This window comes from Fusarium vanettenii, assembly GCF_000151355.1.
Source record: "Fusarium vanettenii 77-13-4 chromosome 12 genomic scaffold NECHAsca_40_chr12_1_0, whole genome shotgun sequence".
NCBI classification, from domain to species: Eukaryota; Fungi; Ascomycota; class Sordariomycetes; order Hypocreales; family Nectriaceae; genus Fusarium; species Fusarium vanettenii.
This window is the reverse complement of record NW_003315847.1, coordinates 152,865-175,432: the sequence shown is the minus strand read 5'-3', so window position 1 is coordinate 175,432 and position 22,568 is coordinate 152,865. Positions and strand designations below refer to the sequence as shown.

Here is a 22,568-nt window from a genome sequence, read left to right as displayed (position 1 = left end):
ATTATAGCCATTAAAGCATTCAACTCCCCGAACTTCTCTCCAGCATTAATCCCTAATGACCACTGCGCTTTTGCTAAAGAGTCTTTCGACCGCAACCTTGACCAAGAACCTCGCCGCACTGGCAACACTGACGCTGTCGGCCATCCCCATTCCAACACCATCGCTACCCAGCGTTTGCACGTCCTTCTTAGTGTCGGTCTTCTTCTTCGGATTATCAAACTCCAGCCTCACAGCCCTCACAAGAGTCCAGTCCATCTTTGTGGATCGAATTTCCTTGTCAACGAGACCGTGGTCCTCAAGGGCGTACTTGATGTTGGTCCATCCCATGAATGCCTTGGACAGCCACGGCAGGCTGGCCCACGAGTCCCCGACGCCCGCTGTCGACATGACCACAATGCGGTAGATGCCCGCATTTTCTAGAACCTCGCAGACATTGGCGCAAGAGTCAGCCAGGAATCGAGGAGGTGAAAGCTGGGGTGCAAAAGGGCTATCGGACTTTCGGACCGTGTTCAAAGTGACGATGGCAGCAGAAGTTGTGAAAGAAGGCGCTGCAGAGAGGGCTTTTTGTATGTCCGGCTTTGACAGCGGCGATCCAGTGACAACGGTGAGGCCAGGGCAGGGAGTGATGCTGCCAGCGGTACGAACGAGGGCTACCGCTGTATGGCCTTGAGAGAGTAACTCAGAGACAACGTGCTTGCCGGTGCGCCCAGTTGCGCCGAGGAGGAGAAAATGCATGGTGTTTGATGATGAGAGGTAGTGTTGAGTATCTTTGCCTGAGTTTGTAAGGAGGTGGAAGAACTGGGTAGCAAAAGGGCGAAAGGTTGCGGCGCTTATTTAACTGTGATGACGGATGAGAAAGCTACTGACAACAACGAAAGGATGAACAAATATCTTATAAGTTGCCCTGGGGGCGGCTCAATCGATCATGTTTTGAGGCTGAGACCCTAGATGATCCTTGATTGGTTCGTTCGGTCAGCATTCTGTAAATGGATGCCGGAAATGGGTCTCGGCCTCGAGAGCGAAAACCCCGGACCCGAGAAGCGAAGGCCGAACAACAACGAGAATGATGCTACACATTCAATTTGTCATCAAATGCAAAGACCGGCGGTATTGGACCCCCTACAGCAACCAACCACCGGCTTGCGCCAGCTGAAAAGTGAGATTGCCGCCCACAAGGGGACTTCGAACAATACCTCAACGACTACCGATTACCAAGTGTCTGGAGCTAGCTCGATTGGGTTGTGAGAGCGACCCGACCAATCAGAGGTACTATTCAGACAGCAGCAAGGCGGGCCTTAAACTCCACATTCCGGTGATGAACTCGTTCCGAGGCCCAGCCTTAATGTCTCGGTCGACTTTAAATATCAATAGACGTACCCAGTCTCTCTAAAAGCCCAACCTAGTTCTATACTTTCGCATGTCGAGGTTCATCACCAACAGTACCAGGTTCGCGTCGACACTGTTGCACTGCTCCAAAATGCCGGCTTTTACTCTATATGGCGCCCGTGGCTCGACCAACACGGACCGTGTCCGCCTAACTCTCGCTGAGGGTGGCTTCATCGACTATGAACTTGTGCTTGTCAACTTGGCAAAGAGGGAACAAAAAGTACGTAAATGCTACTGTCCTCTACCATTGTACCTCACTAACACCACTGTAACTTAGTCTGAGGAGCACATGAAGCGCCACCCATGGGGCAAAGTACCTGTCGTCACCTTTCCCAATGAGTTCACTCTCTTTGAGAGCCGTGCAATCTGCAAATATCTCGCCAAAAAGTACTCGTTCCCGCTTCTGCCTCCAGACTCGGATCTTGAGGCTGTGGCCCTGTTTGACCAGGCACAATCGGTGGAAATGGTCAACTTCGGAGAACCTGCAGCAAAGATCGCATTTGAAAAGTTTGCGAAAAGGTTTATAGGACTACCTCCTGATGAGGCCGTTGTCGAAAGTGCGCTGCGTGCAGTAGAGGCGTTTTTCGACGTGGCAGAAGGGCTCTTGCAAAACCACGGCTACATGGCCGGAAACGAGTTTACTCTTGTGGATATATACTATATCCCAGTGGTCCAGAGGCTCTTTGCGTGTGGGTATACGGATGTCATCTTCAGTCGGAAAGCTGTGAGTGCATGGTGGGATCGCTGCATCAATAGGCCAGCTATACAGAAGCTGCTGGCTATTGATAGAGAGGCTGCCGCTGCCGCTGCTGCTCGCCAATAGGGCATTAATAGTAGAGATGAACTCACAGACGAAGAATATTAATTCTCCGCTCCAATCCGTCACTAGTTGATTACAACAAAAGCAGAAGTTGCATGCCTGGCTCAGAAAGGTCTCTTTGCCAAAAGGAAAATACATCAGCCTACATTAAATAGCTCTCCTTGACCATTCCCAGTCTTCTTGAACTCCCCATAAGCCTTCACTCTTTCATCAATATTGCTAGCTATACCCTGCAATCGCTCATTTTCAGTCCGCAGCTCGCTATCGAGATCCGGGGAGGAGTCCAGTACCCCCAAGAGAATAACTTTCAGTGCCTGGTGGAAGAAGCGCAAGAAAGAGACGGAAAGAGACTCAGAGCCAGGACTGTCACTGTCCCTGTAGACAAGTTCAAGGTCATTGAGCCATGAATCCAACAATTTTAGCAGAGATACCTTTTCGGAAATCAGTCGAATGCCCTCTCCTGCTGATCCCACATGTGACACTCTGCCAAGAAATTCGAGCATCAATGTAGCGATCCTTGTAAGCTCTGTCCGCATGTCAGGTGCAATCATGCGAATACTGCGGGATTCTATAGCTTGTTGATGGGGCGGCGTTATAACCCCAGACACCGCCGCTCTGCTTCTATCGACCGCTGCTGGAGGCTCCGCAAATTTGCATGGCGCAGCAAACATCTTGATGATAAAGACATCTAGAAAGGGTAGCTGGCTACGGTACGAAGGCAATAATCTTTCCCCAGCGAAGGTCGGCCTTGCCCGGTACTCATGCATGATGCCAAGTCCTTGAATCATATGCCTGGCCATGGCAGTGAAATTCCATCGAACTTGCTCAATACTCATGAAGATCTGACAGCAAAGTAATGCCGACTTCAGCCCGTTAGATCCTGGAGACGACAGACTAGAGGCGAGACCCCCTAGAGCCATGCAATATTGCTGCAGGCCGTAATGAGAGCCATAGCTCGGATGTCGCTGCCCGAGAGACATTGGAAGGTCTCCGGAAGCCTCGAGATGTTCCCGGAGAGCCCGAAGGGACGAAACTGCGTGTTGTATCGGCGGATCGGTCAGGCTAGCTTGGAGAACCTGCCTGGCCTCTTCATCGCAACCCAGCTTCACGTTAAATATGGTCTTGGTTGAGAAGTAGCGGCTTAAAAGATCGATGTCCTTAGGGGAGATCTCAACCACGGTGTGCCGAGTGATAATTGAGCCCGCATTTGGCTTCATGCCACCAGCATGAGAGTTGTGAGTAGGTTGACTCATAACAAGTCTAAAGGGAGACTCGTAGCCGTCGCAGGTACGGCCAGTGTTGACACATCTCAGGCAGAATGGTTTGCCCTCGTCGCATTTGACCTTTCGTATTCTATTGCTGAGTGAGCACAATCACGGTAGATCAACGTAAAGCCTTGATCTTGGGATGTAAATCAGTGACCCGGACTGAGACTGACCTGCAGGTTGTACACCCAGTTTTCACCTTTGTTCTGCTTTGAATGTTCCGTTTACGCGTAACAAGGATTTCAGCCATGGTCGCGTGAGATGTTCACGCTTGCCGCGGTGGAGGGAGAGAAATCCAGCGTTAATGGGCAGCTAGAGAGGATGAATATAATGATGCAACTTGGTTCATTGCCGAAGTCCAGAAGCTCAGGTTGATGTGTTGTTGAAGTGTTGGACGCCAAGCGGGCCACAGGAGATGATGCTGCAGGGCAATTTTGATTTGGTAAGCGGAGCCAACGTTTTAGCGCCAATCAGTCCTGTAGATATGCGATAAGCCCCATTAATAGTGTCTGATAAGATAATTGCGGGCCAATCACATCATGGACGGCGTCACCTAAAGAGACCCCTAACCTCGCGTTGCAATCAAAAGGGACCAAAGTAGTTAAATAAGGCTATAGACGATAAATGAGCTCTACTTCTTTCAAGCGAAACAGGAGGAAAGTAAAAGGGAATAGCGGATATAAGAGGTCCTATAGCCTGCACTTGCGCAAGGCGTCAGTGAACTACACTTACAAACAGATACTCAAATGTCAAATTGCAATTCTCATTGGGTGTTATAATTACAATACCCCTAAAAGAAAGATCCGCGTCCTCTTACTTACTCCATAACAAGCACAACAAGTTATATTTAACAGATCTTGCTTTGCTGCAGGGTAGGTAACAGATACAATGGAGACCGATGACTCCTCTCCCATCTTGATTGATGGGACGATTGGATTCCTACTAAAACAGTGCTACAACAAAACTTTTCAGTCGTTAGTTGCTCTATGTATTGCTTGGCTGGGTTCGTGAGCGTGAGTAACAACCCAATCATTCTTTAGGTGGCGAGAGCCTCTGTCCTACGAGCCAAGCCATCAGCAAAACAACATAACCCAGTCTCGTAGAAACAGCGCAAGTAGTCCATTGTTGAAAGCTGGACACACGTAATTGTTTTCTTGGGAAGTCGGCAAGGTAATAAAGTCGCAAAATTATGCAACCTGTCACCTAACAGGGGCACGAGTTCTTCACCTAACAACACATGCAGTTGAGTAGCTGATTTTTACGCCACAGGTACCTGATTCGGGATTGAATCTTTGTTCCCGCCTGGAATCGGCTCAGAGAGATGCTGCAAGCTTGACGGAATTTGCGCGGAGTCATTGGAATATTACTCGCTTCCAATATGTGCAATTATTCACCTGGAAAATGGGTCACATTTGGGCAATCCGCGATATTGCCAATGACCACAAGAGGGTATTCTGCTTGACACGCTTAATTGAGCCCTCCCTCACTAGAAGAGTGCTGATGGTTCGTGTCAGACCACCACGACTACGTGAGCTTCCTGGATGCCTCTTACTGGATGGATATCGAGGGGTTGGAAGGGTTCGTGTCCGCCTTCTTCATTGCTTCTCATTATGCGAGCAGGGCATGCAAGCCTCTTGAGAGGTATGCTTTGCCTATCTCCCCTTCTTTTGACCCTATCACCAGGGAAGCCGGCTTATCAACAACTACAAGCGTACATCGATGATGCCGTCGAGTGATTGATAAACTAGCCGGAGAGCTTTGTCATCCTGTCCGACGTCAATCGCTTATCGTTGTCTCGAGAAAACTACCAAGCGTCGGATTGGTGGCGTCCCGCCAGTGACATGTGCCGACCGAGGAATGGTTCGATGGGTTCACGTCGAAAAAATGTTAGCTCCAACGCGTCACATGCAGGATGCGTCATGATGGAACAACGAATGCTTGTTTGTGCAGGGATAGGACTGGACACCCTTTATCGATGACGGAGAGGAGAGCTGAGCATACTGTTTCGAGAATGGATGTGGGAATCTCTCGTGATTTTGCATGGACAGCTGAAGATGTTGCGTCTGGGTCGGATGGCGAATGGCTTCATATCACTTGGCCCTTGCGCCATGCTTGATTTCTGCTGAACTTGAATGTCGAAAGAAGCCAATGTCGGGAATGGGATGGGTGTGTCAGTGTTGATAAGAACGTGATCGGAACGATAAGAGTTGGCGTCAACCGTTACATTCACCACCCGCCACATGGTTGCTGGCGATCGCCTCAAGGGACTCGGCATTTGCGGTATCTACGACACGCTATCCCCCATGTTCCGATATGGGAATTGCTCACTACAGGTGCCCTGAAACATGGGCAATGAACTGATCCCCCATGCCAATGGCGCCAAGGGTCTCGACTCTTGGCCGCCGCGTCAAGACGCCCGTGACGAACGCCACCAACGGCTGCTGCAACCCAAGGGCTTCGGGAAAAAGTTGACATTGAAGGTCCACTGGGACAGCTCACTCTGTCCAATCACTTGCTCTCTATCCCTGCATGCGTTCATCAGATCATGGAGGGCATTCCAGGTTCTCCCCCCAACGTCATTTGTGCCTGCGGATCAACAGCCTGAGGCACCTGCTCCCGTCTTCTGATGCCATTGGCATGAAAATCGCACGATGGAGAGTTATCGTGGTGGGTGAGAAGCGACGGATGCCAACCAACGCTAGCTACAAGTTATCAAGAGTGCTCTGATCTGACAAGGGACTCCACAGGTCCACGGCAGATCTTTAGATCTATTCTATGAGGGGGTTTTGGCTGTATAGTTTGGCTAGAGATAATATCTCATCTGGGTCTAGAGTGGCCAGTGAACTAACTTGGTGGCCGTGGTACTCATTAAGAGCCGCTCCCCGCATCGCACCCGTCTTGGCTACCTCAACCTTCTCTTCCTCCACGACGACTTCCATCCACATACTTCGTTTACTACCGTCATGAACAGCTTAATTTCATCTCGGTCATAAATGATACCTCCTTATCTGGCCTGAGGTTCTCAGCAATCCCCCAGAACGAAGCTCGCTTGCCCCGGCCTCAAAATCGACTCACCACATCAGGTTCGGCCTTCGTTCCGAGCACACAGAAACGACAGATTTCTTGACAGCGGATTACTAGATCCAGAAAACCACACGTACTGTCACAAAATGCCTTTCTCTTCTACATCCTCAACCTCCTGTTACGGCCTCACTCTGGATCATCCCCTACGACCCGGCTCTCCGTCTTTCAAACACTACCGGCTACCGACCTCGCATTCTCGCCAAGCAAATTACGCACAGCCACTCCACAATACGACGGCGGGCATTTTAACTCTAACGGGGTTGGGCGCGGAGCCAAGCATTATGGTCACGGGGTCCTCGGGCATGCGAGTGAGATCACCTGCCCTGGTCGGATACCGAGAGCGAGACGATACTTGTAACGGCAACGAAAACAAGACGGCTCCCGAGGCCCTGGAGAGGCAGCCAAAGGAATCACCGGAAGTGGCAAAGGCGTCGAACCAAGACTCGGGCGGCGAATCATCGCCACCATGCGCCCCTACGAAGACCAGTCCAGGCACAGGGTCCGTCGACGACAGGGGCAAACTTGGTAACGAATCGCCGTCATGCCAAGAGACAAGCACCTCTCAGGGTCCTGGAGAGAGGCTCCAAAGGCCTCGCAGCGAGTCCAGTGAACGGGTCCGTCCCGCTCTTCGTCCGCGCCATCATCGAAGCTCTAGCATGCCTAGCTTTTCAAAGACGGTCCACTTCGACACGAAACTGAACAACGTTTGTTACTTCCACAAGGCCGATCGCCCTCTCGCCGTCAGCGCAGGCTCTTCGCCAGTCATTGGCCATCTCGAGGCGAATGAGTACCCGTTCTACGCAGACAACGACGAGGACCTTTTTGAGTGGCAGCTTTTCACACCCAACTTTCCTCGGAATTCCCTGGATAGGGAGTCCATGCCAGTCCGGCTCGAGAGGTTGTACCTTTCACATGACAACAAGCACATCTTGGGTTCGGTCATAGTGGCAAACCTGGCTTTTGAGAAGTCGGTCATTTGCCGCTTTACCTTGGACTACTGGACAACGACTTCCGAGACCATGGCGGTGCATTGCTGCCCTGTGCCCGGGCAGATGGGCAAATATGACAGATTCATATTCAGCATCAGGTTAACAGAGACTGTGAATATTGAATCGAAGCCCATCTTTCTCTGCATTCGCTACAGCGTCAACGGGCAGGAGTTTTGGGATAACAATCTGGGCACCAATTTTCAGGTAGATTTAAGAAAAAAGTATGGATGCTAAGTGAGAAAATGGGTTCATAGAGCGAGAAGATAGATATCAGTGTACGAATGCAAAGAACGAGAATTTACGCCATCACCAAAACCTGATGATTCAAAGCCACAGTCAGGTTACTCGAAAACCATCAAGAGAGGCAATCAGGTTCCGGACGTGGCTGATCATATCATGTTCTCTGAGCCACTTGCGCCACGCTCTCGGCAAGCGCGGAGTTCTTGACCGTCAGATCATGGCTGCAAACGCGGTCTTGTGCCGAGACAAGACGCCCAATCGCAAGACAGTGCAGCCCGCAAATTAATGAGCGCTAGCTAGATCCGTTGATCCCATCCGCACGCGAGGTTCGTGAAACGAAAGAGCTCGTATGGTACCTTACCCCCTCCTGAGCTGAAAAATCCGAGACTGCCGAGCGAGCTTGGCTTGGAGGATCCATGCAGCCGATCAAGCACTGGGCTTATCTGCAGCGCTTTTGGGGCCCTGTAATGTGATTCTGTGCTTAAGCGACTCATGGTGAGGCCACCATCCTGCGTTTGAAACTGGGGTCGAGGGACGTGATGCTGGGAACTGGCGAGGGGCTGTGTTTTACATAATCGGCTCTCATCTGTTTGTGACGTGCTGTCGGCGGTTCGGTTTCCTGCAAATTTCGTAAACGCCGCCGCCCCCGATCTTGAGCAAACCCCTTGCGAGGTTGGGTTTAGGTACCCTTGTGGCCCGTCCTGTCGGTACAAGCCCCCCTATTTACTCAAACCGAGGTTGATCATAACTACCTCTATTAAGATCTCCTGTTCAAGTCCACGTGCGCCGACCTCACAGCCAGGTAGGTGAATCCGGGGGGTGCTCTTCCTGGATGTACTCGGCCGCCTATCATTATGTATTTGGGGCAATGGCACCCCTTGAAGTGCAAGGCCTGATCTTGATAGCAGTGTTTTGTGCAACTAGGTTTCGAAGTTATTTTATTCCTGTGATTGTTTAATCTTTGAGATTGTTTATACTGTAACAATTACGATGCTTTAGCGTCCTCTACCCTCATTTTTAGTTATGCCAGATTATTTTCCCGCTAGAATTTCTGAGACACGGTGATGATTTCTTGTTTTCCAAGTATCATTGTCGAAAACCACTAGCTCGTCTGATTCATCCCTTCTCATTGAAGCGACAGCAGAATGGCCCTGGCGATAGAAAGAGGTCTTGGGCTATACGAGGCTTCCTAGCCTTGGAGCCACTCGCGTACAGCATGTTCCGCTTCCACAAGATGAACCAGCGAATGTTCTCCCGGAGCGAGTTTCTGATGAATGTCTTCCTTGCGATTTTTGTCGCCTAATTACGAAGGTGAAGCAAAATGCCTAATAAGAGGCTGGAACGACTCCAAGTCTACCACCGTCTGTCACAAGTACATTTCCGTTGATGTATGCACCAGCTCGGCTGACCAAAAACAGAATAGCACCCGCGATATCCTCCTCATCTCCAGGCCGTTCCTCAGGGACAACAGATTTGGGCCAGCCGACCGTTTTGCGGTACTCAATTGCCTCCGTTGTCATTTCGCTGGGATAAACTGGGAATTCATAGTCAAAACTTGATCTGAACGATTACTTGGAAGCTGCATCTGCAGACAACTTACATCCTGGTGCGATGACGTTGGCACGAATGTTAAATTGCCCGAGAGATGTGGAGAGCTGCTTGAAAATGTGCGTAACTGCGGCCTTGGAGCCCCCATAGGCATATCCCAGAGCGGGTGATCGGTTGAAGCCACCAATGCTGCTGGTGGCGATGACTTGACTTCTTTGCTTGAGATTTCCTTTCTTGTTGCCGGCATCGAGCAGTTCAAGGAAGGCAAAAACTGTGTTCAGTACTCCGACAGTATTGATGGTGAAAGTGGTGCTGAGATCCTTGGTATCCCAGCCCCAGACATAGTTGCGGAACTCTGAGATGCTGGGATTGGACGGCAGTTTGTTAAGAGAGGGACCTCCAATACCGGCATTGGCAATGACAGCATTGACATAGCCGTGGCTAGATTCTATCTCGGACACTGCACGCTCAAGATCTTTCTTGTTTGTTATGTCGCCTTGAATGGGATGAATGTTTCCGTGCTTCTGCCCTGTGTTAGTCGCCTCTATCACCAGCAGCTACTTCAAAAAACCTGGGCAGCATACCGCGGTGCTGACTGCACTCTCTAGGACTTCCTTTCTTCGCCCGATGACATAGACAATTGCACCATTAGCTTCGAGGGCCTGGGCTATCATAAGGCCAATGCCTGTCGAGTGTCAGTGACGACATCAAGTGCAAATAGATGAACCTACCGCTTCCGCCTCCTGTCACAACGGCGATAAGGCCATTGACGTTGAAGAGGTTATTGATCTCGAAAGCTGAGGCCATTATGATAGTTGGAGAGATGGGTAGAGAAGATAATCAAGAGTGAAGCCTTTGAGATCGTGTCTAAGGGCATGTTTTATTCCCGCAGACATGTCGTAAGTGGGGTTGCTATTATTAATCCGCCCCAGATATTGCGACATCGAGAACTTCCATACCTGGTCCCACGATTACTATTCCTAATGTCATACTGAGTTAATTGAGCTCTTGTTCTGATTCTTATGGGGCCAGCTTCTGAACGTGGAAACCCGCCCTAGCCAAGCGTCACTCATTGCTCTCTTGCTAAGTCGTTGCTCGGCTTGCCACTTGACGCCCCATTGTTACCTATATCTCGAAACTGATTCATTTCCCCAACCCGCATATCTCATTTGCTCTTGCAGCCAGGCTTCCATCCTTCTATTACTTAACATGAATACAGAATCCTCTGGGTGTGGGCGAAGTGCGGGACCTCAAATGGGCTGATTGAGGTTCGGGGATAAAGGAGACTACGAAAATACAACCTAGTGGATTAGCAGGCTGATAGACAATGATGGAGACTTAAGTTATGCAATGATTAGACGCGAACAAGAATGCGGCCAAGCGCCAGCAGATCAGCAAGTTTTCACTAGCTGGTTATAAAGTGTGGGTAACCAAGGGGAGACACAGAGTTGACTGAGACAAAGAGTTGTTGGTCAAGGTTCATCTGACATTTTTACGAGGTCGACGACAGAAATAAAACCAGGCCACCAATACAAAGCTTTCAAATCGTAAAAACTTGCATAAAAGGGCTATTGCTAAGTCTCAGCCTGAAGCCGAGAGCTTATGGCTTATGTGTTAATGTTGGCTCAGCCCCAAGCTGAAAGCTCAATTTCCACCTTGCATAAAAGTGCAAGTGACGAGTCCAGTTACTTGGCAGCTCAGCTGCCACTCGGTAAAAAAATTGTGGTTAAGCGCCAGCCTCGTTTACTCAGGCGAGAATAATTACCGAGTTCCTTCTCTCTCGAATCTTGAACTCGCTCAACTTGTTCTCCAACACTCAACTTTCATCAACTCTACCCCTTCTTGGCCGTTTTTGCCATGCCTCTCCACTAGGCAAGAACATGCACCCTTCTCTTTCTCTTGGTGTGGATTATCAATATGGATTTTGCCAACGCTGCAGCGTCGGCTGATCAATTCAAGGCCTCGTCGGTTGATCAATTCCAGCGATGGTACCCACAGTACAGACACGTCTTCGATAACATCACACGGGCCAACTGCTCAGTCGAGTACCGCAACTACAAGTCAGGCATCATCAACTCCACCAACATCAATTACTTGGCCGGTGGCGACAAATTCACAGCGCTCACTCAGCCCCTTATTGACTGCATCCTTGACAATACGTCCGAGTATCTCAAGGGAAGCATGACTAGCGCTCAAGTTCTGCTCGGCATCATGCCCACCATCATCACCTTCCTTGGTCCCTCTCATGATGAGATGGCCATGCTGTCCAATATTGGTAGGAGGCCGCTTCTTGCTGCTGGCATATCTCTGGCAGCCCCTTCGGCCTATTTCAGCAGAGCTTTTGAGTATTTCGACCCAGGCGAGATCCTGTGCCACCATAAGTACCGGCATAAACAATATCCCCTTGGAAACCACTTGACGATCTTGGTCTCCGTTCTAGAATATGGTGTTGTCGCAGGAGCCTGTTGGAACATCGTCGTCAACACCCGGCAGGTCAACCTGTGGTCCATTAGCTCTCTGGCATCAGATGCAGATTTCTTGCCCGGACTGTGGCTAGCATTTGGCCCTTGCATCCACTTCTTCAGCTGCTTTGTCTTCTGGCTTCGAATCCGTGGATGGAGGGACATCAAAAGAGGAAACATAAGTGAGGCCACGAGCGACGAATCCTTATCGAGGCAGGAGGACAGCGTTCTGAAGAGGCTGTGGGGTTTCTTGATCACCAAAGAGTTGGTTCCGTGTGCTACTAATCACTACGTTTCGTGTATTACGGGGCGCATGGAGAGCAAAACTTTCCTAGTGACTGCGTGGCTGGAGTCAACCTTTACGATCCTCCACGTTGTCTTTGGAACTCTTGTCTTTTCGGGGACTCTTTTTGTAGGAACCAAAGAAGCTCTGGGGATTGTGGGCAGGTACATTGCTGGTGTGGCTGTTTGTCGCATTATTCTCATGTACGAGTTGGCCGGTTTACGTGAGAGCTGTGTCTCTATCGATGGTGTCAAGATTAAGCCGGAGGACAGCGATCATTCTGGTGCTGAAGAGAGCCAAAGGGGTGGCAGTGAACTTGAGGACGGGAGGGGAGGGAAAGGGCCAACTGTCAAGGAATTCAGCCGTGATTGATGCGGCGTGGGGCCATCACCAACACTGGCGTTGGCAAAAGTGCTATGTTGGTTGCACTCCAGTATTATGGCTGACCCTATAGAGGAAGCTGTCATTGGGCGGTGGCGGCATCATATGTTTTTCGACTAGGAGTTTCGTATAGCAACCAGTCTCGCACACAACGAGGAGGATCAGATATTGGGGTGATGAAGTATTGCATGTAGCTCAAAGTCTCCATCAGATTTGCGTATGTCGAGCGTGACATCTCCAAAAGGCAACTCGTAAGGGGCAACTGTCATCTCGATTATACGCATCGCCGTCTGGCCCTTACACTCATTTCTCCACCTTCTATCCTTCCTGTTGGGCAAACCTGGGCGAAAGACCTGTTAGAATTTCTTCAGACCAACGACCTTCAATGTGCCTTAGGGCTGCTTACAACGTCGGGGCCTTAGGTGCTGAATCGCTGTCTCTGCTACACATTGACTAGAGAGCGGCGCCAGTCTCTAAAAATCTCCGAATAGTATGACATGGAATTGAAGTTTAAATGTTTGGTTTGGTGCCTTCCCTTCGGTTGTGGAAGTTAAGACATAGAGAGGCACAACAAAGGTAGTGGTGGCTTGACGAGGGTGGCAGACATGCGTTCAGCCTGGCAACTAGGGATTAGGGGCTCCTAAAGGGACCCAAAGGCCGCACATCGGTAGTCTCATTGCATCATTTTACGCCCCATATATCGAATAGTGGCTTCTCGGAAGGTGGTTGGCGGCACGGATGTCTAGCTGGCGGCCCTTTACAGCCCCTGACAGTGTCGACAACCGTCAACCACTGCCAAAGCATTCAGCCTCTAGTAATATATATCAAATGACCGCTTTATGATTTTAACAATCAATCCATCGGTTCCGATGGCGCAGCGGTTAAACCACTTGCCCCTCCGGGTGAGGATCCTTGAGATCGGTGCAAGCCTTGATGTCGGTGAGCTCGGTGTGTGGAGGCGCCTGCGGGCAATTTTTTTCTCTTTTCCTTTTTGTCTATCTTTATTCGTTTTATAGGAAATATGAAATTTGCGGCGGGTATTCTCTTTATTTCATTAATCGCTGTGGCGTGCTGCGACGAGTGTGTTGGGTGGTAGAGTTCGCTCTCCCTTAAGATTGCTTCGAGACGACTTATGCCATCAACTCGCATTTTCATAAGGCTTACTTTGATGACGAAGAAGAAGAATGTGGCCTGGGACGACAAGTCACATTTTCTTACAATAGACTGCTTTTGGCTAACCGCCAAGATGAAAGATTCCTTCTAATAGGCACTGAGGCAAACCGGGTCGTATTGCTGCACGACAGTCTCACTATAGCCATTCTTGTCTTATGTGCCGCACTCCACCGGGCTCATACGTTAGGAGAAAGGTGATTCAGCTGCCTGTGGTCCAAGAGATTCTGCATGCGCGTGGTTACTCCAGTTGAAGCTCTGGGCGATCCAAGAAAGGGCCAGAAACTTGAGCAAGCCTAGGTGCTCTGGCTTTGGAGCCTTATTCTCGAGTTTGGCATCCAAATCTAAAAGTAACTTAGCAGTTCGCGTAATGGACCACCGAACGGTGATCCGGCGACAGGCAGCGTGGCACAGACTTTGGCGGCGATGAAAATAGTGACCACCCACATGTCCACAGTGTAGCGCACATCGACGATAATGGCACCTTTGGGAAGTTGACGAGAAAGTCGATGCAAGCGTCAGAGTCCCTAGCGATGCCGCCGTGGAAGCATATTGCACAGGTCAGTGAAATAAGAATTACCGGTAGGGCTAGGTGTTGTGCAATTCGACGTAGGTAGGTTGCAATGTTGCCCTGTAGGTATTGTATGTTGAAACATAGAGAGCTATAGTTGAACTGCGTCATGTGTGCGATCTTGGATGCGTGTTGGCCGCCCTTGTCTTTGCCAGCGCAGACCGGAGCGTTAAAGACAAAGGTATCGCGTCGAGTTTGACTGGGGTCAAGACATCAATGGGGCCCAACAAGTGCAAGCAAGTCGTGGACAATATGGATAACAATCAATGCCAAAATGGTAGCACGATGATGCTGTGTGAATCGAGAGATGGACAAATGTTAGGCATGAGGTTGGTGGCTTCGCTAGAGCGTCTTGTCTTGACCATCTTGAGCACTCGCAAAGTGCGTCGCTTGCTCAAGGGCTCGAAGAAGGGGGGTGGGGGTAGACTTCTGAGCAACCCAACGGAAATAACACAGCCAGCAAAGTGCGTCGCATCGATAGATCGAGAACCAGGACTGGGGTCACGGAGCTATTGCCTCATTCAGCGTCAATGTCTCTGAGTCGCCTGCAGCACGCCAAGTTCAGCTCGCACTATCTGATGTGGCGTTGTCTAGCGAAGGCTAGACCGCACTATTTCGAGTTCGTCAACTAATTACTTTGATTGTTGACGGGATGCGATGCGCCCAGAGTCCTGTGAGCCATATAACGCCTCCATCACTTCTTTCAACATTCAACACAGACAAACCTTCACCAAGGCATCAAGATGGATGCACCATATCTATATCCAAATATACGTCACGAGGAGCGTCTCATCGATGGGACTCTTCCTGACCTACAGCCCGGCGAGGCCGTGTGTCGGTCTCATTCCCAGCCCTCACTGCAGGGTGGTGTCCACACCATCAATGTCAGTCAAGAGCTCGACGCAGCCCCCGCTCCAAAGGAAGACAAGGAATTTGGGACAGAATCATCCCGAGACTTTGAAGTTGTCGCTCCTCACTACAGCCTGCCAGCCTCCAGCCTTGACTCCGTGTTCCCAATGGTGGGCGATGGCGCGTCGCCCAAGACGCTGCCTCATGTCGTTTTGAAGGATCCCCATTTCCCGTGGAAGTGGCCAGCAAGCAAAACTAGCACCACTTCCAAAGTTAATAAGCAGAAAGGATGTATTCCGTGGGTAGCTCTCAACACCTTCACCGCCGATGAGCTTCAGCTCGATTCGACGACTCTTGAAAGCATCACCAAGTTCCCTGACGTCCGGGCAAACGATAATCTAAGCTTCAGATTTCCTGTTGCTAGGATCAACGATATGAAAACCGAAATGATAGACAACGGCAGCGTTACCAACCTCATGATGAGTCCAGCCAGCCGCGAAGCCAAGGACGACACGGCAGCCATCTGCATTCCCGGGGAGCTGTTTCGACAGCTGTTTGCTGATGAGAATGGGATCTGTCACATCAATCAATTTCAGTATCTCTCACATGTTCGCAAAGTGGCTACTGATGGCATGGTATCATCTGTTGATGGCGAGTCCGGGCTGTATAGCATCATAGTCTCACACCGTACTGGTCCGCTCGACACGGCAGTGCCTGTACCCATGTCTGCTCACCTTGTGTCTATCGAGAATATTGAGAACCTTGACATGGCCAAGGTCAAGCCTCATGTGCTCATGACAAGCTTGTACAGCTGGTCGTACACTTCACTCCCTGCAGGCTCCTCTAATGAGATGAAGGCGCTGAGAATTCTCGGCAGATCTGGTTTCCAACTTCTGCGTCCCCCGCCAGCACAAGGAACTTCACAGTCGAAGGGTATAGAGAGCCGCACCTTGATGGAAGATGTTACCGCGAAGCGGCAACAGGAGGGATACACCCTCATGCGATACAGAACCGTCACGGGCGAACTAACAGTCGCCATTTACCGTGGGCCCCTGATACCGACCCCGGTCACGTACAACATAAGACCTCCAAGCAACTTTGGCACTGATCTTCAGATATTGGACCCGGAACTTTCGCTCATGGACATCTCCTATTCCTCGGCCTGGCAGCTTGGCAGAACTCTGGGTATGAGTGACGCCGCCTTTACTTCCGCCCTTTCACGAATCCGAGCTCTTATCCAGAGCAAGGCAGCGGATGGGGCCAAGAGGGATGGTAGTCATCACCTCAGAGCATACAAGTCTCGTGATGATGCGGTAGCTAGCATTGGGCGCATCGTGTCAGGGCTAGGCGACATGAACAATCATCTCCACGCCAATCAATCAACTACTTCATCAACAAACCGTTGGAAGGAGAAGCCTGTCCCAGAAATCCTGTCTGAAAAAGGCGCACCTTTCAAAGACCACGAGGTACCCAACAACACCGATTTCCACCAAGTCTACAACTGGGTTCTTGACAAATTGCACCTTGCTCATATTCCGGCCCATTACCTTATTACAGACCCGTCTTACCTGCAACCTGAGTCACTACGTTTCTTCTTCATCGATGAGAATTGGACCCGGGCCTTGGTAGACGGTGCGTTGAGCTTGGCAAATCACTGGGGGAGCGAGCCAGATCGTGACTACGCCCGAAGTGCACTCAAGACCAGCATCAATGCCTGTCTGGCCACACCGCACGAGAAGGTTGGCAACTGCCAGCAAGTGCCAAAATACGGCTTTCTATTACGCTCACAAGTGTTAGTGCAGTTCACTGACCTGAAAGTGAAGGCAACATTTGCAAGGGCAAACACTGCAGGTGAAGATGAAAGCATGCCCAAGGCCTCAATCCTGGTGCAGCGAATGTTAGAATCGGACATTATGCTTTGTTTGTTCAATCAAACTCCACCAGACCTGGAATCCATTGAGCTCACACTCCCACCGCATCAACAAAGCTTTGCCGTTGGTGAAGACATCACGCCCTGGGAGCTGAAGGTGGCATTTCGCAATACAGTTGCAACTCAAAAGCCATCGACCGAATGGCCGTCAAGGCAGGATGCTATATCGAGGGAGACATACTCAGCGCCGACCTGCCCGGTATTTGACTGGCCTTCGCGGACACTGAGACCGACTGAGTATGCGAGGAGAGTGTTTGAGCATCAGAGGCATACAGACAAGGAGACGCCAGGCTTCTTTGAGGAAGCAGCGCCGACATCAGCATTGCTGGCGCTGCAACTCAACGAACTCCCCTACACGCTCAAGATTGCCGTGAAGGTGAAAGACGACCCCAAAAAGGATGCGAGTGACACGTCTTTCACCAAGGTTCAACACAACCGGAATGAACCGTGGCCATATGGGGCTCTCTCCCTGAGTGAGCTTCCCAGCGCCCCTACGCCGCCAATTTTACTCGACTAGGTGGATGTTCTAATGGGACTAGAGGTTAGGACCCATTAGAAAGACGATTGCTGGGACCTCGGGGGAAAGGATGTGGAGAAAAGTAGCTGGGTGAAAGAGCTGGGAAACGTGTTGAAGGGATAGAATAATGTGACTACTGGGTCGAAGTGTGGTGGAATACACCAAGAGCTTGATTTAATATACTTGAGGGAATGATCTATATATCACCGTCTGGACTTCGTAGCCAAGTTTCTAAATTCTGCCCTTCTCGGGGTACAAATCTCGCTCGGAAACCTCTCGGCGTGGCTACAAAAGAACGACCCTTCAAGCCTTTGAGCGGATCAATCTCCTCATCAGTCGTCCCACTGGCTGGAAATATCTGAAATTGGGCGACAAGGTGCAAGAAGACTGTGTACAGAGCACGATGGGCGAGCAGTGACGCTACACACATTCTTCCACCGATGCCAAATGAGAATTGGTGAGCCGCGTAGTCTGGAGAGCCTGGGAGCCAGCGCTCCGGTGCAAAGACTTCTGGCTCGGTGAACAGTTCAGGATCTATGATTGTTAGCGGTGGTTTTTTTTCAGCTGGCCTTTGCATCTCACCTCTGTTACACGCCCAACTGTTTAAGAATACAAGCGTGTTTGGTGGAATCGTGGCTGGTCCCCAAGTCGCATCCGTATAAGTTGCCTTGGGTAAAGCCAGCTTGAGGACGACGAAATATCGAGCAATCTCCTTTGTCAAAGCATCGATGTACTCCACCTTTGATGATGCATATGCGTTTGAAGGTATATCCAAGACGCCCGCTTCTTTAATCGCATGGTATGCCTTTTCCTGGATATCTGGACGGTGAGCGAGTAGTAGAATCGCCCAAGCTATGGTAGGCTGGTTTGAATCAGCGCCCTTCAAATTGTTAGTGAATATCAGGTATTTTAGAAAGGATAAACCCACTGCCATCATACTCAGGCTCACACTGATCAACTCTCCACGAGTCAATGTTGCAGACTCTGGCTCCCTGAGTACGGCACCCTGGATACAAGGTTTATCCTCACCCCGTTCAACTTCATCCTTCAACTTGTTGAGTAGGACGTCATTGTACTCAAGTCGTCTTCGTCCAATGTCGGCAGCGTGAGATTTTGGCGCGCTGGTAAGTCTCAGGAATGACGCAATGGGCTCCAAGTACCTTAGTAGTGGGATATAGTTGGCATAATTCTTGGAAGTATCCCGAAACTTTGAGATTTCAGATTCGACATATAGGATCTCCGCAAGCAAGGGGTCATCATGCAGGGACTTGACATTCGAGACTCGAGTTCCGTAGTTCAACGTTAAACTCAAGTTCAGCGAGAATCTCGTGACAGCTTGGCGAAAGTCAATCTCTATAGATCCGTCCTTGGACTCATTGTGCAAGTCCCTGAGAAACTCTCGAGACTCGAGATTGAGTATAGGCGCATAGCTTTCCACGCGAGGGCGATTCAAGCCGGCTGCCGCTAGCTTTCTTCGCCGCTTGCAGGACTCATCCCATGGACTGGTTCCAATGCTGGTGACGGCTTTGCTGACCTTTCCATGAAACACATGAAAAGTCGGTCGAGAATTCATGGCGTTTCTTTGACCAATAAAGAGTTTCTTTGCGGCGTCCACTGAGTTGACGACAACGCCTGTTGTGTTGCCCAGCTGGATCTGAAAGACCGGACCATGCTTCTGGGCCCATCTCCGGTAAGTCTCGGCGGGGACCTCGTCCCGATGCTTTCTGCTTTAGCTGGTGGATGTTTTGAGACTGTATCAGAGATCGTACCTGAAAAAGATTTCCTACAACAGGCCAGCCTCGAGGGCCGGGCAGGTGCTTGATACGACTGGAGTGGCGAGTAAATTCGTTCTGTGCGAGATAAACTAGCAATGCAATGACTGAAATAGCAATCGCGTATCCCAAAAGGGCTGGGAGGCTGAGCTCCTTTCGCAGAAAGTACTCGATGAGATTCATGTTGACGATGGTGCAAACAGACACTGGCTTCATCCACACCGTGATAAATTTAGTGTTTTGAGGAAACAAAACCACTTTACGGAGTGTAAGATGTCATCGGTTAAAGCTTGGAAAGTCCTCATTCAAATTACGCCATCTGCATGTCGTGCATCGAGGCGCGACTTCGGAATGGGCCGTTTACCGGAATAGAGACTGTGACATCGGGGATTAGCCTCCTCTTGGAGAAATGGCATTTGTCATCGATGTACGAGCAAGAGTTATTTGACAAAGTCTTTGGAATCAACGGCGGGGATTATCTCTGCCAAGGCTATAGACTGCTTAGCCACAGAGCACATCATAATGGGCCATCCTGATGGCATCCTTTGTTTCTCGTCATACTCCGCTATCTTCAGTCTCAAACAAATCATAAGGCTCCCTTCCTGAGCTTTGATCGTGAAAAGGCATCAGTCTCTATCACCAGGTTATCCCCGTCGCCGAGTTCTAGCGTCAAGCACGCAATCTGCACAGGATTGTCGGACCATGCCCGACACAACTACGTGACACCCTGTTCGGATGGGGCATCTCATTGACATTAGAAAAGACTCACTGTTTTTATGACATTGAACAGAGGTTTACGACAAGATAATAGTGGAAATCAAGCTTCATTGAGCCCTGGAAAGGATTGTTCCTAACTAGACTTGCTTCACCACAGGATTATGCTTCCCTTCGCTGTCAACATTGAACATGAAAGGCTGGTCAGCTGCACCGTTGACAAGAGCTTCATCTCGACTTCGTCGAAGCATCCAAGGTGAGTTCTTCATCCCCTTGTGCCAGTTTCGACCTTCATATTCAGCTTCGATGGGCTTCTCTCCACCAGCCTGAAGCTCCTTGGCCCGTTGCTCGATTTTCCCCCAAACTCGTAGAATATTCTCTCCGGCCAGTAGTCGAATCTGTTGGTCTGTAGCTCCCCTCTCCATCAAGAGTTGAATCAAATCGGGAAACTTGGAAACGTCTTCAAGACCAACCGGGACAAAGGGAGTGCCTGAAAAATCGCTTCCTATGCCAACGCATTCCCAGCCGCAAACCTCGGCGATGTGAAGAATGTGATCAACCACGTCGTGAATGGTGGCCTGGTCTGGGTTCTTCATGTTGAGGAACCTGTTCACAAAAACGGCCATCACTATCCCTCCGTTCTGCTTGACGAGCCGCAGCACATCATCAGGGGCATGGCGAAGGTGAGGCTCAACAGCGTAGGCTCCAGAGTGCGAGAAGATGACTGGAGCTCTTGTGACGCCCAATACATCTCGCATGGTCTGGTGTGAGACGTGTGATAAGTCGACCATCATACCAAGGCGGTTCATCTCTTTCACCGCGTCGTACCCAAGCTTGAAAAGACCTTGATCGGCACCTCCAGCCGCCACTGTCGAAGCAGACGTTCCAAAGGCGTTATCGCAGTTGTGGGTGAGAGTGATGTAGCGGGCACCAAGGTTGAACATTTGGCGAATGGCTCCAATGCTTCCACCAACTTGGTGACCTCCTTCGATGCCAATCATACTGGAGATGCGACCTGACTTGAAAGCTTCTCGAGCACAAGCAGGAGTGTCGCAGTATTGGAGATGCTCAGGGTGTTCATTGACAAATCGTCTTGTCACGTCGATCTGCTCCAAGGTGTCCCTCACGACCCACTGGAGGTGAACTGTTAGCACTCTTCAGCCCACTAGTTCATGGGATACGCACAGATGGATCTTCAAAGTGCTGTTGCTGAGTATCACAATCCACGTATACACTCCAGAATTGGCCTCCAACCATGCCTTGCCGCATTCTCTGGATATCGGTGTGACCTAGGAGCTTCTTGCTAAGATCCACGCGACCATCGTAGATGCGGTTGTGCAACTCAATTCTTAGTTGCCAGGGGAGGTCATTGTGACCATCGATAAGCCTGACCGATTGTTAGCGAGAACCAGATGACGCGAAGTACTGTCGTACGGTGTAGTCTTCAGGACACGCTTTGTGCGCTCAACATAGTCTTTGGAATCGATAGGGCCCTCTCGAGGCCAGAAGAATGAAAATGGGCCAAGGAATAGAGCGATCCCTGCTACGAGGAACGGATACCTCAGCCAAGATCGAGTATTCTGGCTCTGGTGGTTTGCCCGAACTGTCAACGACCGCTCGTTTTCAGCGCTCGTATTTGCATCTCCTTCTGCAGTGTTTTGTAAATTGGGGGTTTGTGTGTCCGCCATGGCTGGGTGTTGAATGGACCGCTGCAAGGCAAAAAGGTGAAAGCAACGGCGAACGTAGACCGTCAGAGATAACGGCGTCAGGAGCCTCTCTAGTTTCCGTCATAACCTAACCGGTGAAGGCATAAACGAGGCATTATTCCCGCATCCTAGGTAGAATTGATAACCGATCGGGGCCAGGCCGACATTATTGCCAAGAGTAATCCTACATTGCGTGCTAGAAGCTGCCAAGAGTCAGCAAGCGAGACTCGTCCCCGCACCACGCTGCATGTTGCGTTACCCGACCACGGTAGTCTTATCAACACCCAATCCTTCGAGCGGGGTTCATGCTTGGGTGTGAGCTTGTGTGCTTCCAGGGAAGGATGATGTCTTGAAGAAGTGGAAGGTCTCACGTGAATTTCTCGCTTCAGAGGTCAAGAAGAACTCGTAGATGTGTTGGCATACCCAGCCAGTGAGCATTAGCCCATCCAAAGGCATCTCGGGAACCCAATGGAAGCAGGGTTCAGGAAGATAGGAACGGACAAGTCTAAATGGCAATTCAGGCAAAACCCAACTCGGAGATCTCTGGTCTATCTCCAGGAAAGACAGGATTCTTGCTTTGTAGTATTCACGTAGCCCAAAGATCTTGTCAGTTTTCTGACCCCAAATCGCCCGCCCTGTCTTCAGCGATTAGGCGGGGGTGAATCATGGAGATATTGCACATGCTTTTGACCGTGCCAGGACGACGGAAATTCAGGTCTTCAAGTTTCGTAGCCATTGATGATTCCGGGTTTACCACGTGCCTGCTTGGAACGAGTTCCCCCCTACTCGTCGGAGTTTATTTTGAGCGTAGAATTACAGTACAGTGTCTCCCCTGGCTCCCCCACCAGTGCCGACCGTTCAGAAGATGCCACCATCACGTC

The 22,568-nt window shown here is 50.3% G+C and overlaps 10 protein-coding genes across 10 annotated transcripts; 5 read left to right on the top strand and 5 right to left on the bottom strand.

Moving 5' to 3' along the window:
- Positions 1 to 45: 45 nt before the first annotated feature.
- NECHADRAFT_97508 (uncharacterized protein) lies at positions 46 to 735 on the bottom strand (the record flags this gene model as incomplete). Its single annotated transcript, XM_003041859.1, has 1 exon — positions 46 to 735. One exon carries the CDS (start codon positions 733 to 735, stop codon positions 46 to 48), a length of 690 nt encoding a protein of 229 aa, XP_003041905.1.
- A 742-nt stretch (positions 736 to 1,477) lies between these two features.
- NECHADRAFT_97507 (uncharacterized protein) lies at positions 1,478 to 2,209 on the top strand (the record flags this gene model as incomplete). Its single annotated transcript, XM_003041917.1, has 2 exons — positions 1,478 to 1,606; positions 1,664 to 2,209. 2 exons carry the CDS (start codon positions 1,478 to 1,480, stop codon positions 2,207 to 2,209), a joined length of 675 nt encoding a protein of 224 aa, XP_003041963.1.
- A 134-nt stretch (positions 2,210 to 2,343) lies between these two features.
- NECHADRAFT_52907 (uncharacterized protein) lies at positions 2,344 to 3,721 on the bottom strand (the record flags this gene model as incomplete). The annotated part of the gene is made up of 2 exons (XM_003041858.1): positions 2,344 to 3,559; positions 3,645 to 3,721. The coding sequence occupies 2 exons, from the start codon at positions 3,719 to 3,721 to the stop codon at positions 2,344 to 2,346; spliced, it is 1,293 nt and encodes a 430-aa protein (XP_003041904.1).
- A 2,920-nt stretch (positions 3,722 to 6,641) lies between these two features.
- NECHADRAFT_106502 (uncharacterized protein) lies at positions 6,642 to 7,864 on the top strand (the record flags this gene model as incomplete). Its single annotated transcript, XM_003041916.1, has 2 exons — positions 6,642 to 7,748; positions 7,799 to 7,864. The coding sequence occupies 2 exons, from the start codon at positions 6,642 to 6,644 to the stop codon at positions 7,862 to 7,864; spliced, it is 1,173 nt and encodes a 390-aa protein (XP_003041962.1).
- Positions 7,865 to 9,109: 1,245 nt separating this feature from the next.
- NECHADRAFT_97506 (uncharacterized protein) lies at positions 9,110 to 10,139 on the bottom strand (the record flags this gene model as incomplete). Its single annotated transcript, XM_003041857.1, has 4 exons — positions 9,110 to 9,318; positions 9,385 to 9,856; positions 9,917 to 10,017; positions 10,064 to 10,139. 4 exons carry the CDS (start codon positions 10,137 to 10,139, stop codon positions 9,110 to 9,112), a joined length of 858 nt encoding a protein of 285 aa, XP_003041903.1.
- A 1,110-nt stretch (positions 10,140 to 11,249) lies between these two features.
- NECHADRAFT_52892 (uncharacterized protein) lies at positions 11,250 to 12,449 on the top strand (the record flags this gene model as incomplete). The annotated part of the gene is made up of 2 exons (XM_003041915.1): positions 11,250 to 11,924; positions 12,030 to 12,449. The coding sequence occupies 2 exons, from the start codon at positions 11,250 to 11,252 to the stop codon at positions 12,447 to 12,449; spliced, it is 1,095 nt and encodes a 364-aa protein (XP_003041961.1).
- An 878-nt stretch (positions 12,450 to 13,327) lies between these two features.
- On the top strand, positions 13,328 to 14,803 carry NECHADRAFT_87113 (uncharacterized protein; the record flags this gene model as incomplete). Its single annotated transcript, XM_003041914.1, has 6 exons — positions 13,328 to 13,406; positions 13,475 to 13,538; positions 14,029 to 14,188; positions 14,242 to 14,261; positions 14,355 to 14,580; positions 14,681 to 14,803. The coding sequence occupies 6 exons, from the start codon at positions 13,328 to 13,330 to the stop codon at positions 14,801 to 14,803; spliced, it is 672 nt and encodes a 223-aa protein (XP_003041960.1).
- Positions 14,804 to 14,942: 139 nt separating this feature from the next.
- On the top strand, positions 14,943 to 17,495 carry NECHADRAFT_87112 (uncharacterized protein; the record flags this gene model as incomplete). The annotated part of the gene is made up of 1 exon (XM_003041913.1): positions 14,943 to 17,495. One exon carries the CDS (start codon positions 14,943 to 14,945, stop codon positions 17,493 to 17,495), a length of 2,553 nt encoding a protein of 850 aa, XP_003041959.1.
- Positions 17,496 to 17,691: 196 nt separating this feature from the next.
- Positions 17,692 to 19,450, bottom strand: NECHADRAFT_87111 (uncharacterized protein; the record flags this gene model as incomplete). The annotated part of the gene is made up of 4 exons (XM_003041856.1): positions 17,692 to 18,029; positions 18,078 to 18,375; positions 18,424 to 19,215; positions 19,265 to 19,450. 4 exons carry the CDS (start codon positions 19,448 to 19,450, stop codon positions 17,692 to 17,694), a joined length of 1,614 nt encoding a protein of 537 aa, XP_003041902.1.
- A 671-nt stretch (positions 19,451 to 20,121) lies between these two features.
- Positions 20,122 to 21,669, bottom strand: NECHADRAFT_87110 (uncharacterized protein; the record flags this gene model as incomplete). Its single annotated transcript, XM_003041855.1, has 3 exons — positions 20,122 to 21,114; positions 21,167 to 21,368; positions 21,416 to 21,669. 3 exons carry the CDS (start codon positions 21,667 to 21,669, stop codon positions 20,122 to 20,124), a joined length of 1,449 nt encoding a protein of 482 aa, XP_003041901.1.
- Between the last annotated feature and the right edge of the window lie 899 nt (positions 21,670 to 22,568).